Source organism: Phalacrocorax aristotelis, chromosome 2 (assembly GCF_949628215.1).
Source record: "Phalacrocorax aristotelis chromosome 2, bGulAri2.1, whole genome shotgun sequence".
NCBI classification, from domain to species: domain Eukaryota; kingdom Metazoa; phylum Chordata; class Aves; order Suliformes; family Phalacrocoracidae; genus Phalacrocorax; species Phalacrocorax aristotelis.
In genome coordinates this window covers 34,054,603-34,071,724 of record NC_134277.1, presented here as the reverse complement: position 1 = coordinate 34,071,724, position 17,122 = coordinate 34,054,603, and the positions used below count along the sequence as shown (strand labels likewise).

Here is a 17,122-nt window from a genome sequence, read left to right as displayed (position 1 = left end):
CTCTAAGACTTGTCTAATGTGGGGTTTGGATGACCTCTGTACTCGTCCAGTTCAGCAGCAGGAGGGAAGCGCCTGCTGTGCAGTATAGCCGGGTGCAGGCAAGGGGAGAGTCTCTTTGTGCCGAGCTGCTTGAGTGAAGTAGCACGCCAGCAGGGAGGGGAGGTGAACTGAGCTGAGCATCAGAGTCATTGTAAGGGAAGTAGTGGGGCCAGGCTGGGAAATAAATGGGAAGGCAGGACAGGACAGAGCCTCCCAGTGCCTCCAAGCCATTAGACCACATGCTCCTGAAAACTGCCTCATTATTGCAGAGCAGTGACTGGGACACTGTGAGTTGCAGAGCTGCCTTTGGGCCCTACAGGATGTGTGTTATAGCCTGAGCCTTCACAGGCACCATTTCCTTTTGCAACATATTTCTAGCACATCTCTGTTTTCCCTCAACAGTGTAAGAGAGGAAGAAGATCCTTAAGAGACACTTCCAGGAAAGATGCTCTCTCTGCAGATGCAGATCTTTTAGGGCCCTCTTTATGAAGGTGCAATCATTAGGTAGAGGCTGGAGACAATGATTTCCAAGTTCATGAGCTACACTGCATGCAAGAAATAACCCACAGGGCACTGCCTGTATTTCTTCCCCAAGTCCCAAGGAACATACCATAAAACTTCTCTGTTAAAATTACTTATTGCATATAGCCAATGACTGTGGTAGAATTATATTCACCCAGTTCCAAATACTCCACTCTTCTAAAGATCTGTAGTCAGCCAGCAGATTATTAAAAGACATCTACATAAAGCTGTTGGGGAAATGAGAAAGGAGCAAAGGTAGATACGGAAAAACAGCTAGACAGGAGAGCTGTGGCACCGATTCCATGTAACATAAATACCTCATCGTGCATCAGCAGGTTTCCTAAATCATAAAAACCTCAAAAAAGGGTGACATTAATGCAATCTTTAGACTCACGTCCTATTGTAATATTGCCAAGATGACATCCATCATATACGTAAATAAATTCATGAAAAAAGGAAAAGCTTTGCATTTGACTCAGTATAACATCACATTTATACTATATATTTCAGTGGTGTGATTCTTTATTCTCTATTAAATATTATCTCAAAATTGTATCAAATGGATCTCAGTGAGTGCTCATTATATTAGTAAACAAACCCTAAAAATCCTTAATTTTGATTGTTTGATGTAATCAAATAAAAAACATACAAATTAAGACTCCCCAGAGAAGGGCCAATTTGTCTTGATTTAAAAAAAAGAAAAAAACTCCACAGTAATTTACTATTACGGCAGCAGTAGAATTTCAGTAAACCCTACTGTTTTCCCTCCTTAGCATGGTCATATTGATGCTTTCCCCGTTAGTCAAGGAGATCAAAGAAACCTGATGTCTCACAAGGGGTTTGAACTACAGCGAAGAGAACTCTTAACTCCTGGTCAGTTTTTGAACACTGTCCAAATCAGATGAACAAAATGTTGTTGTTCTCAGATGAGACGTGTGTGAAGTGGGACTGATAGTCTCAGGAAATTCAGAACAAAGTAAAGAACCTTTTGCTTTGTGTACAAGTTTGACTCATGCCCAGCTTTGTAGTGAATCTCTCAATTGTTCTGCAGACTTTCCTAATTTATTTTGTATGTACCTGTAGTTCAAAGCTATTACTATCACTCTATGCAATAGCAAGCAATATCAGCAGAGACCATGGAATAAACACAGAAATTGATGTCCTGTCCTTCCTGAAATGGACTTTAAATGTCAGATGTCAGTCAATATAGGGCAGTTTATGTTTGTTAGTTTCTACACTCTAGCTAGGCAGTGAAGACATTTATGTATGTTCTGTATTGTAAATAGATTGGTTTTTAAATTAATTGAATACATATCCATAAAATAGTCTATTAATTTTAATTTTAGGAAAACCATGTTAGACATTATTAAAACATATATATTGATTCATCAAGCTGTAAGAAATATTTGGGCTTCTTATGTCCAACTACACTGACAAATTTGGTAATTCTCATGTCAGAAAAGCAGTTGTTAAATGAATGATTTCCGTTTCTCATTCCTGATGCTTCTTGTCTCAGACTTTGTCTATGCAAGATAGTTTTACTCTAAGTTTACCCTAATGTTGCCGTGGCTGTTTACGAGAAAAGGCATCTGTGATTCTCCAGTGCAGTGGGTAGATAATCCACTGCTTCTTCTGTTGCAGTCTGGAGCACTGTCCTGTGGGAAGTCCTTGCTGTGTATTCTAAGTCTGCCATTGTGAACTTCAGGACATGCAGCTCTTCTCAGAGAACTGTGGGATGTCAGAACAAATCAGTACATTCTGTCTCATCATTTACTTTTTTTTCTTAAGATGACACCTGACTGACAGCGCACCATCTGATAGCAATCCATGTTGGTAAACTTCCAGGGAAAAACTACAGAATGTTTCTCTACTGCTCTCATCTTGCTGTTTACATGTTGCAGAGCTGTTATAGCTTACATACAATTCTTGGAAGGCATTTTTTGTCATCCAAAGATTCTGAAGCTGCGGCAGATCATTCCAGATTCCCATCAGAGCTTAATCCTCCCACTCAGTGCTCACAGTACAGGCCCCAAATGGTTGCTTCACACGCATATTTGCTGAATGAACGCACATGGAAGCGGTCAGCTTCGCTGACTTCCCCTCAGATATTCACAAGTACACTACAGAATTGGCATCTTCCCTATAATACAAACAGCTGATCAATGCAACATGTATGTTTCTAGACAAAAAATGATGGCAAGATGGAAAAGTAACATGTGAAGTCATAAAGGTAGATTGGAACATACAGATCTGCGGGGCTAAAATCTTACAGCTACCTAAAACCTCATCCTGAATACCATGTAGAAAATCCCAGAATACACTGCAAAAATCCCCTTAATGTCATTCACCATATGAGGGTATTGGGAGCAACTTGCCAGCAAAACCCAGTTTTGTATGGGTGCAGTGACAAAGCAAACACAGGAGGACTCTGCCAAAATAGTTAATGTCAGGATAAGCACACTTCCAGAACTTCTGCTAGCATGCTTTTCTTCTGTCAGTCAGTCCTTAATAACCTTTCCATAACCTTAAATTATAAATACCACATGCGGATTGTTAGTTCATTCAGTTGGCATGGTGGCATGTAAGTCATTGGGCTTCATGCTGGAAGTATAGGAGCAGGTCAGATAAACACCTATCAGGAGTAGCGTGAGTATTCCCAATTCTCTTACACAGCAAATCCTTTCCATTCCTGTTTTCTTCATGATTTGGTATAAATCAACTATTTGGCACGTCTATTGTACAATTACCTTTCCTGTGTTTCAACTGGAGGTTGCATGAGACTGCTTCAATTCTCTGCACTGTAGACAAAGATTCTATTTAGGATCAACAATAATTATACAGTAAACTACAGACTAGTACTAAATTTAAAGTATTTGTTTACAGACTGTTGCAATGCCAGTACCAACCAAGGTTTCACAGTGGCTGATGTTTGATTCTTTTTGGCTGCCCACCGCACACAAACAACCAAGAGCATTCACACTGTGGAAAGACACCACAAATGTACAGAGGTAAGAGGTAAAGGTTCTGCAGCAGACCCTGCTCACATCAAGTGCACACAGGACATATCTTATTATTCTTATCAAAACTTATTTTCATATTGCCTTCAAGACTGACATTATATCCTATGGTCACCAAAAGTAAAAACTAGCTAAAAAATCCTTCTTCACTTTCATTAGTCCTCTTGGGTGGGGATAATACTCAGTAAGTTGTATATTGAATTCTACTGTGCCCAAAAAGCTTAAAGTGGCTGAAGAACCCATCAGAAAGGATGGACAACTGGTTCCCATATGATGCGCCCTGTCCTTGATCTGAGACTTCAAAATTTGTACATTCTGCGTAGTACCTGAATAATGGTTTCGGTATCTGAATATGAAAGTTTAGAACTGCGTTTGGTTGGGTCAGAGCTATAGTACGGCATGTCACCTGAGAAGACTGTCATTTTTGTACCTATGTGTTTTATATCTAGGTATATATACACATAAACATATGTACCCCTCCTCAAATATGTAGCTAACGTAGTTTGACTGAAGTAAGACAGATTTACAGGAAGAAAAATCTCAAGTTCAAATACAATCTGGAATTTTAAAAATCATTGTACAATGCTAATTTTAAAGTATTTATTTCTATCTTGATTTTGGAAACAAAATTGAATCCATTAGTATTTAGACTGGAAAGTGAATAAACAGTTTCATTAAGGAGACATGTTAGCTCCAACAATGTTTATTGGGGCAAGCCTGCGCTCTGGCTGCATATGGTGTACCCTAAATAGGGCTGTTAAAATACCAAATAAAATGTCAAAGTCCGTCAGGTCTGGAGCTTTTATAAATTGTTTAGACTGGGGATAATTTAGGTTTTGTACATCATGCCTTGCAGATCGCGCGGCATGGAGATAGGAAAGGAAAGGGGGCCAGGGAGAAGAACGCGGGGCAGCCAGCCTTTCGGAAAGGCACCTCCCGGGCCATCGCTCTCCTCACCAGCCGCCTCCCTCTTCCCCCAGGCCTGCACACCCGCTCTTTGCCTCCCCTCTCTCTGGGTGGTATCCTGAGGTTACGCACGTGACTAAACAACCACACTAAAAAAGAAAATTAAAAAATTTCCTTTCAAAAGGCAGTGCCACAGCCACTTGCCAAAGATGCGCACGCTATGAGTAACTTCACCTCGGGCTGTAGCAACCCTGCGCTGTAAGTACCCACCGCTGCTTCAGTGTACCATTGGCAAGACCGTCCCCGGCGAGGCCTGGAAGAGCTGCCCGGGCTGCCACACCTTGGTGGCTGCCCTCCCGGCCCTCCCCCCACCACCCTCCCTGGAGCAGAGGGGTTGAACAACGCCTCCCTTCAGCCCCCCCACCCCGGCTCTCCCACCCACGGCGCAGCCCGGACCTCACCTTCAGCTCCCGGGAGGCCACGCGGGCCGCCAGCTCGATGACACAGCCCACCGCCATGCGTGCCGCCCCGGCCGAGTGCAGCTCGTTCCAAACGGTGTCACTGTCCACCTGAGCAAACAGCCAGCCCCGGGAGGAAGGCAGGGGAGAGAGGGAGAGGGAGAGGGAGAGGGAGAGCATGAGAGAAAACAAACCCGTGAGGGAGGGCTGGCAGCGTGACAGCCCGTGTACAATAACATCAGTCTTCCGTCCCGGCCAGCTGAAAGGCCTTCTGGACATGGCTTTGCTTATGCTTTTTCTCTGCACGGGCTTCTCCAATGGAAACACATTCCTGTCATGCCTCGCTGCCATTCCCTGTTTAGATTTCTCATTACAAACAGTGTTACATTGGCCGGGCTGGGCCTGCTCGCCGGCCGCCAGATGCCGTGCGCCGGGTCCCCAGGCCGGCGGGGGACGGGGGCCTGCCAGCCCCGGGACAAGGCGTCCGGTGGGGATGGCCGCCGCCGGCTGCAGCGCCCGCCACAGGCAACCCCTGCCACCAGAGCTCACCAGAGGCTCACGTCATTACCCTTTTTTTAAAACGGAATAAAAAGAGCAGCAAGCACTTTTCTTTCCTACCCAGGCACGAGTCGTTTTTAAGCAACTGAAATCGGAACAATTGTTTGGATTAATTTCAGTAGTCGCTATTGCCATACACAGAAAATAAAATTAAATAAAATAAAGTGCGACCCTTGTTGTATCTCCAGTTTTGACGAACTAATGAAGTTCGGCTGAAAGGCTTTAGGTCCCATTTTGTAACAGATGAATGTGGGTATTTAAAGCAGAGAAAATTATCTTTTGCTCCTGCTAAATGAGCAACTGTGACAAGTAACAACAAAACTTTACATGAATATTATATAAAATAGACAAAATATTCTAACTATAAAAAATTATAAAGCAAATACTGTAAAGACAGCTAAGAAGTACTGCTCTACAGCTTCAATCGGTAGGTTAAAATTTTACTTTTTAAGTCTATTTTTAGTAACTATTTATCTGCAGAAACATACCAAAAAATACAGGTGAAATGTTGTATATCCCTTATATGATATTATGCCAAGCAGACATGATGGTGTGAAATAGTCTGAAAAAGTCATCCAAAGAGACAGCCAGACTTCCTTGACGCTCCATGGGAAGTGCATTTAATTGTATCATACCGTACAAATTTATCATGAAAAGAAAAACGTTAAGGGATAGACAAAATACTGTGGCAGATGCTATTTGGATAACTTCCAAGCACACTGAGACATGTTTTCAGTTTGAACCAGAAGCTTCTGTTCCTAATTTCTTAAAAAAAAAAAAAAGAAAAAAAGAAAAAAGAAAGCAAAGAAGGAGAGAAAGAAAGAAAGAAATCAAGTAATTGAAAATGGATGCAACTGCTACTCGACTCTGGAGGTTCTGAGGAATTTCTCTGATTAGTCATTTGAAACAGAAAGAACCTTGATCTTCTCTACACCTGTCAAATGTCTTCGCCATTACTGTTACAATAATATTATATTTCAAGCTACTAAAGTGATCTTACTTTTCAGTGTACTAGACCTGAGTTTTCTATCATTTCGATCAGTTTTGGGTGCATGCAGCAGAATTAATGAAAACAGTTCATATTCACAGTAGACCTGAATAAGATGACTGGATTTTACTTGCAAAGTTTAGAATAACAGCAATGACAGTACACCGTGTTTTCATCTGAGAAGCTCAAAATGTTGTGCACACACAATTAAGTATCATAAGCTTGATACGGGGTGATTTATTATATTTGTTTTGCAGATTGGTAGCCTGAGATTTAAAGAAATGAAGTAGCTTTCCCAAAGATGCACACAAATCAATAGTTAACTAAGAAAATTACAACAAGAAATAAGAAAGAAATCAAGTAGTAAAAAAAAAATGACATATTTAACATGAGACAGACCTTCAGGTTGTCTCTGTATTGCTTTAAAGCAACTGTGAATCAATTTTCGTTTTTAAAACAAGTAAGGAGATAAATACGTAGAGGTCATCGGTTAAATCAATTTAATCAAACCATAATAAAGTTTGAAAAATACTGTGCAGTACTTGAAATAAAGAAGTATCAACAAGAGGGCTGGGAGGGAGTACTTTCTTACCATTTTTATGGCTAGCAAATTAAGGTTAACATGAAGGAGTGGCTGATGAAAATGATTCAATGGCAGCTGCTCAGTACACCAGGGTACGAGCAGGAGCCTGCACCCTCAAAGGGACTATGATTCATTTCCAGGAAGGCCGATTAAGTTAAAATTGTAACCACAGCTTGAGAGTACCCACCCTTCAAGACAGTTGTCTGCTCTGACACATGAGACGGCAGTCTCTCCAACCGCCGAACACTGAGTATTGGCCAGGATACGGCATTTATCATTTTCTGCTTTCAACCGAGTGTGAGGAGACTGAACTGGGACAATAAGACCAAATATCTTCCACTGTAAAATTTCCCTCAGACCACTTGAATGACTGCTACCTAATTCTACCTGGACTGGAAGTAAAAACAGGCAATCAGGAAACAAAACAGCGTTTCCTGAGGAATTTCAAAAATGACCACCTAAATGTACACAGGAAATTCAGGATATTTTAGCTGATCTCTTGGGCATGGTACATGTAATGAATGGTAAGCTGTCAAAGCCAGGGGTAGCCAAATGAAGCTGCATACCTTAGTGTACAGTTATTATAATACAAGAAAACTAAGATAAACATATGAATAATTACCCTGAAAAGGCACAGTCTTATAAACTTGGATGCCAAATTCTATTTCATATCCATGCAAAATTAAGACTGAATTTCTGACGAACATCTCATGAAGAACAAACTGGAAAAACTTCCACCACACAGCCAACGCTTTAGCTATAACAACTGGAAAATGTCATCTCACTCCATTGTATATCTCTATTAGTTCTATGTATCGCCTTAAATGTTTCAGGTGTTTAAACAGAGATTTTCTTTTAGTGTTACTCAATGTTTACTTTGTAAATTGCTGTTGAAATACAGTGAAATAAATGGCAAATCCATTAAAATTACAGCTACTAGCTGGCCCAGTTGTCAAGCTGTATATGAAATGCAGCTATGTAAAATTCTACCAGATATGCTTTTCTTTATTCCTGTGAGATGAAATGGTTGGATTTTTTACAAGTAAAGGGAATAGGATTAGACACTGTGGTTTCTGGTTCTAGTTCATGCATGTATCACGTGTATCTGACAGTCTATCTAGATGCTGAGTAGGCATGAATTTGTGACAAATGTGATGCTTTCTGAATCACAGACTATGAAAAAGTCAGATGGAATTTTGTAGGAGGTTATTCTTGTTCTGCAAGTACTTTGGAGCAGCTGATGAATTCAGTAAAAACTCTATCTAGATTAGGAATTTTTCAGGAAAACTGTTAAACAAAATTTGCAGAAAAAGACAGCATTTTGTAGCTTAATTCTAACACAGAATCTTAGCCCCTTTTTTTCTGCTTAATTGTATTATTATTTTCATTTAAGGATCCTTTAAAAAATTGTCAGTGTAGGATAGTGTTCTGAATGTCTAAACAAATGAAAAAGAACATTTTTAAAGCATCAAAATGTCAGTGTAGAACTATGATCATACTATACATTTCGTTATCAAAAAGCCTATCACTGCTGCAGCTCTTCAAAGAAGGACTGTGCATGATAGTGCCAAGAGCCAGAAAACATGAGCCCTATCTGAACACTGACTTTCTAACACACATATGGATTTACTTCACTCTGAGTTTCCTGAATGAGCACTGTAGGTTGTAGGCTTTTTCAAGCACATCTAGTATAGCTCAATCATTGGCATGTGTAGCAAAGCTAATACTCTGTAAAGCTACAGATGATAGAAATTAAGCTACCTGTCCCTGAAGTGGATGTGGAGGCATTAAAGAGGAAGGGAATGACTTAAGTGAAAAGAAATGTAGGTAACTTTTCCTGACTGAATGCAACTAATGTTTCAAACCCTGTGTGCAGAAATTCCCTGCTTTGCACTACAAAAAGAACTTGATACTAATGCTTCCTGCAAGAAATACCTATGTGATAACTTGACTTTCACAATGAAGACTTCAAGCATACTGAAAACAAGATAAGAAACAAGAAGCCTTGCAGCAGAGACCTTTCAGCAGATAGAAAGCTTTTACTGTGACCCCTCATGGCTGGAATATTATTTATTAGGGAAGCCTGACTATAAAGTTTGAAAGTTACCAACTCCTTATACCGTGCTCAGGTTGTGGCACATGTATGTGAGAGTGGAGAGGAAGAATATGGAAATACATCTGAAAGAGAGATTGTTTACTTAAAGGTCTTTCTGAAATCCCTGCAGTTGCTGAAACAGGAAATGTTACCTGTCCTGCTATTTACATTTATCTGGAGCCTATGTCAGAGAGGCAAAAAAGTAGCATGAATTCTAAAACATTCTTTAAAAATATTGATAACTACCTTTTGCTTTACCTGTCCCTTCCCCTGATAGAGAACCTCTTCACTCTTCATCCTCTGTTTCAGTCCTTCCTCGAGAAACCTCCTGGCATCTGCCTAACGGTCACTGCATCACAGTCTGCTGACCAGAGATGCTGCTCAGAGTCTGATACATCCTTCCATTTTTCACACCTTGCATGGTGCATTCATCTGTGTGAGTTATTTCTCTTTCTTAAATAATTATTGTAAACTCTGAAGTTGCCTTCAATACATATCCATTGATAAATATATGGCGATATAAAAGAAAGCCCAAGCTACTGCTTTGGGATGGATTCTGACAAAGCGTCCTAGAGCTTGTCCTCTCTCTCTCACACAAACAGAGACACAGATTTAATATCAATCCAGCTTCCACAGTGGAATTCTGATTTCACTCCTAAAAGGAATTAAAAATATACTGAATCCCTCATCCTGCTCTGGATTTTATGCGCAACAGTTGCCATCATAAAAATCAAAACCAGTCCTCCTATTGTTACCACATGTCCCTGCCAGAGATACTCTACTTATTCTCTGAGAATAGTTCGAAAATGCAATCTGTCATCTACCTGTTCATGGAAATTTTGACCTGTGATGATCCTTTGATAGCAGTGATTATATCCTATGTGTCCAATATCCCAACAACAAGCTAAAAAGTAGCAGTGGTTTACAGTAGTTTAAAAGGATTCTTTGCCCTTTCTCTAAAGAGCAGAGTTAGGGCTCAACTGTTTTTGGATGGAAGTTAATTCAGTATGCATTTCAGATGAATACATTTCAACACAAATCTGGAAGTACTACATAAAACAAAATGCTGTCCTTTGATATAAGTGGCTATAAAACTGAGAAGTAAATAAAATCTATCCAGCTAACAACAGTGTAGCTATATGCAGTAAAAAAAAAAAAAGATTAAGAAATCTGTGAGAAATAATACAGGAGAGTACAGACCTCCTCAGTGACACTGCAATTTAATAAAACTTGTGTACTGCGGAGCAAGTTCCTGTGCTTTAGCTTTAAAAGTGTTGAGAGTCTTGCACTCTTCCACTTACGCCAGGGCAAACAAGTTTCCATCACTGGGTTTTCTTAGTTCCCTGGCATGAAAATAGAAATTAAATGTTTTCCTGAAGTGTTGCAACCTTTAAAAATTGTGTGTGGCATTTTGCTATCACTTCCAGCAAGAAGTCTGTCATTCTTGGAGACAGTTGGTGCCAGCAAATGCTGGCACATAAGTTTGTAATGCTTTGCTCCTGACCATGAGCAGTGCAGCTTCCCAGGTGCTGCGCTCGTAGCTCTCACCTCCCACTCCTACAGATGTCCTGGTGATCATTCATCACCTCCGTGATTTCCACTAAGAAGCAAAAGGTCCTCAACGTGCTTCTCAGCTGCTGTTTCATCTCACCATGACTAAAGAAGCGAAGGTGTGCACATCATCTCCAAGGAACAACCTCTAATGAATGACCTGTCAGCCATGTCTCTCGTTAAGGAACAAAGGAGAAAAAGTTTGCATGGCTGAAGTCTCTTCCATAAATCCCACATACAGGAAGTGTGTAAAAGTGGGCTACTTTAGGAAAAATATGTTCAGTGGGCTTCCTTTATTTTTACTGCTATTTTACAGCGGTATCAGAGATTTGTTCTGTCAAAGGCATTTCCGGCTGCTTTAATCTAAAATGCCTGACACAGAGAGTACCCAGAATATCAGCTTTTCATGCTTTCTTGCCTACCAGTGTGGTTTACAAATAAATTGTGAAGGGGATGCGACCTTTAGGCTCTGGTGGGATGAATAGTTCAAAGGATCATCACAAAGTATTGCTTAAACAAAAAATATGGAATTCACTTGGGCTTTCATTGGCTTCTCTATTGTGTTTGAATAATTCCAGTAGGAGAATTTATCAGCAATAATATTCATGCAAATGGACTTCTAAAAAGAATTTGAGAGGCTGTTAATTCTGACAACAAAAGCCTCTTTCTGGGCAAGAATTAGGAATGCAAACAGGTCATGTACCCACTGTATGTCGAATGTTTAAAATCTTCCAAGTTTTACCTGCCAACAGTGATCTAACTTGTAAAGCTATTATAAATCCAAGCCAATTTTCAGAAAATAGTAAAAAAATTCTAAGTAAAAATTAATAATTGGATGCCTAGCAGAGTTACTGGTGGTGGTTGTCAGTCACTGATAAAAATGCAGCACCCGTACTTCTGTACGAAAAGAATTCACCTAAAGGTTTGTAAAAAAGCAAGTAAATACGTGAGGTCTATATTAAAAAATAAACAGCTTCGTATTCAAAATGAGAATCAGAAAAGAACCAAGCTAAGTCAAGCTGAAGCCTGAATAGAATAATATCTTCAGAAGAAATAGTTTGATCCAGTTACTCTCTTAAACTAACTTTTATGACAGGCATTCAGAATCTCTGGGTCTCATAAAGCATACATTAGACACCCTAAAGGATCTCAAAACCTTAGTGAAACAGTGATGTGTGGATCATTAGTAGGGGGAACGGAGGGAGGATAGCATGGATTAGGTGTGGATTAGAATTTGTTTTTAGAAAAAACTCATAAATAAAACGCTTAGGCCCAGATTCAAGTCTCAGATATGTGGCATATATCACCAGATGCTTGTAAAAATGTTACTGCACTTTCAGACCTAGCCCTGAGTACTCTATTAATTTAACTTGACATTTGTTTTAGTATTTAATGGATTAGTGTGTGAAAATGCTTGTGCAACTGCCTTCTTGTGTTGGATCATGCAGTTTCCAGGAGTTCATGGGCAAATAGATAGAACAATGCGTGGTTAGTTGTAATGCATACAGTTACAGAAAATACAACTTTTATGTGCAGAATTCAAGCCTTAGTTTTTAAAAGTTTCATCATTTGCTGCTGAACATGTTTGACCAATACATAGCATTTTAGCTGTTTTCTTGGGCGAGATGATCTTTATCTATAAACCTGGTGTTTAGTCAGACGAGCAACACATGAACGCTTTCTCTTCGGAGAGCTTTTTGGTCCATCTTGGGGGTGAAATTCTATAAATAAACAAATGATGCGTTTTTCAAGTGCAAATGTGAATTCTGCTTTAGTTACAGAATTCCCATCAAATCCATATGTGTGGATGATTAAGTCTGTGGAGAGTGAATAGTATTAGAAAATTGTATATGGTACTATTCCACTATTTACATTTAACATGTGTATATATATATAAAATGTTTCATATTCCGGCAAATAAGAAGGCTTCTTTGCATAACACTGGCCTTTGGCAACACAATAGCTTTTAGGAAATGCACAAAATGAGCTGACCTTTAAAGATTTGACTTTATGGTAGCTCATTAACTTCACAATAATTTTCTGTGTTCCATGCGTTGTATCTTTGTTTAAAATTTTAATCTGGTCTAGTACTAAGGAAAAAAGGTCCTCTGTTAAAAAGAGAAAAGACAAATATCTGAGGGACCAAATTCTGTGTTTGATGAGTTGGCAGATTACCACTCCTGAACTTTCTACCTTTGCCTGCTGCAAGTAAAAGCAGGCTGGGACTATTCTAAAATATTTTGTTGTACCTCCAGTGATGCCAAGGAACTATGTCTCTCAGCTGAACAGTTTCAGCTCTTACTGGTCTAAACATCAAGCTCTGTGGTGGATGGCACAGGGCCACCTCAGTGCCATGAAAGGACAAGAATGGGACAAAATATCTGCCCTTTAGTGGGAAGAGATTTTTTCTTCTTTTTTTTTGTGGCAATGGTATTGATATGCTAAATGCAGCATCACTTCCCTGCCCAGAGATGGGACACCGTGGCACTTTGCAGATCCAGAGGTGAAGTCTCTGTACCTCAGTAAGGGAAGAATATCTATTTCCTGCTCTGATCATCCAGTTTCATGTTAACACACTTGTTAATTTTCTTTTCTAAAATGAATGTGCCTAAAATTAGGAACTTATTTGCTTCAGGTCCCTGTCAATGAAGGAAATCAAGGTCCTCCAGTTAGTTCTTCTGATCTTAGGTGGGCTGACTCCTGCTCTAGTGGTGCACATGGCTCTCTAATGGTTACAAGGGTGGTCAGGGTCCTGCTTTCGCTGTTGCAGTAACTTGACTGAAATTAGGTATGTGAAGCTGGACAAGTGAGTCTTCAGAGAACTGTTGTTGTTCTGAACTGAAAGTAAGTAAATGTGTAGTTTTTATCTCATTCCCCTATTTCTTCTTTAGTTTACCTGCTCAAGCAAACTGTGAGCTTCTCAGCTAGAAAGCCTACAATCCTCTCTGCATAAGAGAGCTTGACTAAAGTGTAATGTCATTTGGCCTGTTCCTACAAAACATAGACCACTAAAACAGCTGGCTCTCCTGAATTGCCAGAACTGACAGGGTATACCACCTAAAAAGTCCATTCACCAGTGCAGCTGGGAGTATATTACACCCTCATTCCCTCATCCTGTGGATAGTCTAAATAGGTTTATCTGGAACTGCACTAAGTGACCGAGCATGCAGACCCTTGAATGCTCTTGGAGGACAAACCTCTGGCCCTTGCTACAGTCCCATCTCCACTGGCCTTAAGTTGTGCCTAAGGGTGATACCAGGACAGCCTTTTTGATCACATATTTTGATGACCTCTGCAGAAAATATCACACAGTCAACGCTGTGTAACTGTGAGTCCTAAACAGTCATGCAAGATACATCAATTAAAGTATAATGTGCCTGTGAGGTTGATTTGACTAAATCCTGGAATTTCTTTAGGAAAGGTGTAGCTGCCAGAGAGGCTTAGGAGGTAAATGAGTCCTTTATTCCAGAAGTCTCCCACAATCTGCTCCAAAATGTTATAACTGGCAAATTTCAGTAGGTTAAATAGGTGACTCAGGTAAGTAGTTTAAATTAATAGGTGAATATATTGGCAACATGGTATATTAATGATTTCACAATGGAAGACATCATATTAAGTAGATGAGCTTTGAGGAATAACAGATTGTTTTCCCCAAACCAGGAAATAGACAGATTTTTGGTTGATGTTATGAAAGAACTATACCTATTTTGGTACAGACTGGGATATATGGGAAGGACACAAGTTAATTCTAACGCCTGTGTGGAGGTGATGTTTCATTTGAGTGTTCAAACCATAGGCAGTCTGATTTCTTTACAGCCAGATTTCCATGCAGATATAAGGAGAGATCCGTAAGCAGCCTGGAGCCTAAAATATTCTACAAGGAGTCAATGCCATCACCAATACTTTCTTAATTTTTACACGTCGTACCATGGTAATGGAACCAGGTTGGTACTATTAACTCTTATACAAATGAGAGGGATGAAGGGTCATAATGTGTAAAGGCTGAAAATTCTTTCTGGGCCCAGATTGAGAAGATCAAAGGAAGAATGAGAAGCAGCAGAAAGCCATTTGTCGCTTGGATGACTTACTAAGGTTTTATACCAGCGAAATCTTGCTTTTCTTAGTGCTTTTCTTCCTGTGTGGTCAGGACAAAAAGTAGTACTGTCCAGCTACCACAGCAAGGAATGCCAGGAAGAAATTCAACATTCAGAAAATATGAATATTTTGTAAGTTTTGTAAAAATGTAGAGAGACTTTATAGCTTTACATTTCCTGTCTTGATAGTTACAGGCCAAATTCTTTTTCAGATATGAAAGATCCAAGCTACACTTCAGTTAGTGAAACAAGGCCAGCAGTTAATGAAACAAGACCAGCTTATCCCAGCAGAAAATCTCATCTCTGTTTTATTGCCATAACAGCAAAATTAGAGGAAATGCAACGGACTTTCCATAATATGTACAGGCCATTCTTAGCCATTCAAATGGCTCAATATTTAGCCGATGAACCACTCTGTTCAGCTCACTAAACGTTTATTCTGTTAAAGTCTGATTTCTTGCAGGGCGGTGCTCTCCCCCTGCTCCTCCTCTTGTAATTTAAAGATCTGACTTTACACATTACAGGTTTGGAGCAGTGTCTTTTGAGGGTGGGGGGAGAGCAGGGGGGATTGGATAACTGCCCAATTTCATATGATAAAAGTGAAATTCTCTTCTGTCTGCAGGACAATCCCCAGGGAACAACGTATGAAACCCAAACTTAAATAAAATCATATCCTGTTTGCAAACATCATATTCCCTTTGCTTCTCAGTAATCTGGACCCATAAACCCCAGCACAGCTTGAGAGCCCATTCCTCATCTAAACAAATGCCATAAGCGCCTTTATACTTTTACAACCATGTCAGAAAATAATATTGACTGCCAATAGTGATGTGATTGGAGTTGCCTCCTCTGAGCCATAAAAGAAGCAGTCTGTTATCAATTTCTCTAAATGCATCAAGGGAATTATGGGTCGGTTCAGTTCCAAGTTATAAATGACAATTCAAAAGCCGCAGAAGTGTTTGAAGCTGGGAGCCGATGATGACATTATCATAAAAGCCTGCTCTTCTTTGCTTTTGTGGGTTTTTTTGCCTATCAACTAGACAAAAAAATATGGCTGAGAAATGACTTCAAGATTTCTTCACACAGCAGCAGGTCAAACAGGCAGGAAAACAATCACTATTTTTAGTGACAGACTGAGGCAGGGAGATGAAACTTACTCCCATTAAAAGAAGATTTCTGCTTCTCTTATCGTCATTTTCACAGCACAACAGAAGGGGAGGAATTGCAATAGATAGATGCATTGATCAAATGATCAGTTATAGCTCTAGTGGCTGTTTACAGATGAAAAAGTGTGAAATGATCTGATAATCCGCCGAACCAAAAAGTAATTTGTGATTATTCTCCCCATTTGGCTGCTTCACCTGCAATCTACCCACCTCTCCTGGAAAACCTTTCACATTCCAAACCTCTGACTAGCTGCAAGAAACCATCTCTTGTTATTAAAACTGCTGGCTGTATAGCAGCTAGTCTCTCTCCAACGCAAGGAATTTCATCCCCCCGGTATTAGAATTCTTTAACAACAGTTGATTCTGGAACAATGTTAAGCTTGAAAAAAGAATAAAAAGCATTATTGCAAGAGGGAGGTCCCATACTTCAGCAGATGCTATACTGCTGACCCTGGACAGTCCTCTGATAAAAAATTAACCATCATTGAAAGAAAACCTGTTATGAGCAAATTTAAGAGGTTAGATTCAGACAACTCTTTCTTTCTCTCTGTGAGATCTGTTCAGTTTGGGTGCCAGTATGAAACAGCTTTGTGTTCTTAGATAAGAGAGCTAATTATTACTTATATAGTTTCTTATAAAACTATCAAGTTTATTGTTTGATTTCTTCTGAAAGCCTAACATATACCAAGCCAAATTTGCCAATAACCCTGATATAATCAGTCCCTATACCTACTTGAAAGAATATTAATATGGATTAAAAATGTTTACAAAATCAGTAAACAGTAGCTTTACAAGCACTGGTAGAAAAGATTTAGAGTCATGGTGGAACAGGATCAGAAAATATTCGTTATGGACACTGCCTCTTGTTTACTTTCAAAATTCTTGAAAAAAACTTTCTTTTACTGGAACTGTAAGTAATGTCCAAAGAAGAGGATCCATAACCTTGCCTGAAGTTTGTTGGTGCTGTTAGAACAGAGATAACAACAAAATCAATAATACAGTATATTATTATATCTATGACATAGTAGAATTTAGGGTTACAGAGGTTAGTTGGACCTTTGTTTGTGAACAATGGAGACCAACCCAAACTCATGCCAATATAGCCTTTGTAGCCAATCAGCTGATCATGTATTCAATGCCTGTGA

At 39.6% G+C, this 17,122-nt stretch overlaps 1 protein-coding gene across 1 annotated transcript in view; it reads right to left on the bottom strand.

Moving 5' to 3' along the window:
• Positions 1-17,122, bottom strand: part of HDAC9 (histone deacetylase 9) — a 486,360-nt gene that overhangs the window by 110,860 nt on the left and 358,378 nt on the right. Inside the window, exon 18 of the mRNA XM_075082978.1 lies at positions 4,946-5,053. Within this exon, the coding sequence (XP_074939079.1) occupies positions 4,946-5,053 (108 nt within the window). The remainder of the gene's footprint in view (positions 1-4,945; positions 5,054-17,122) is intronic.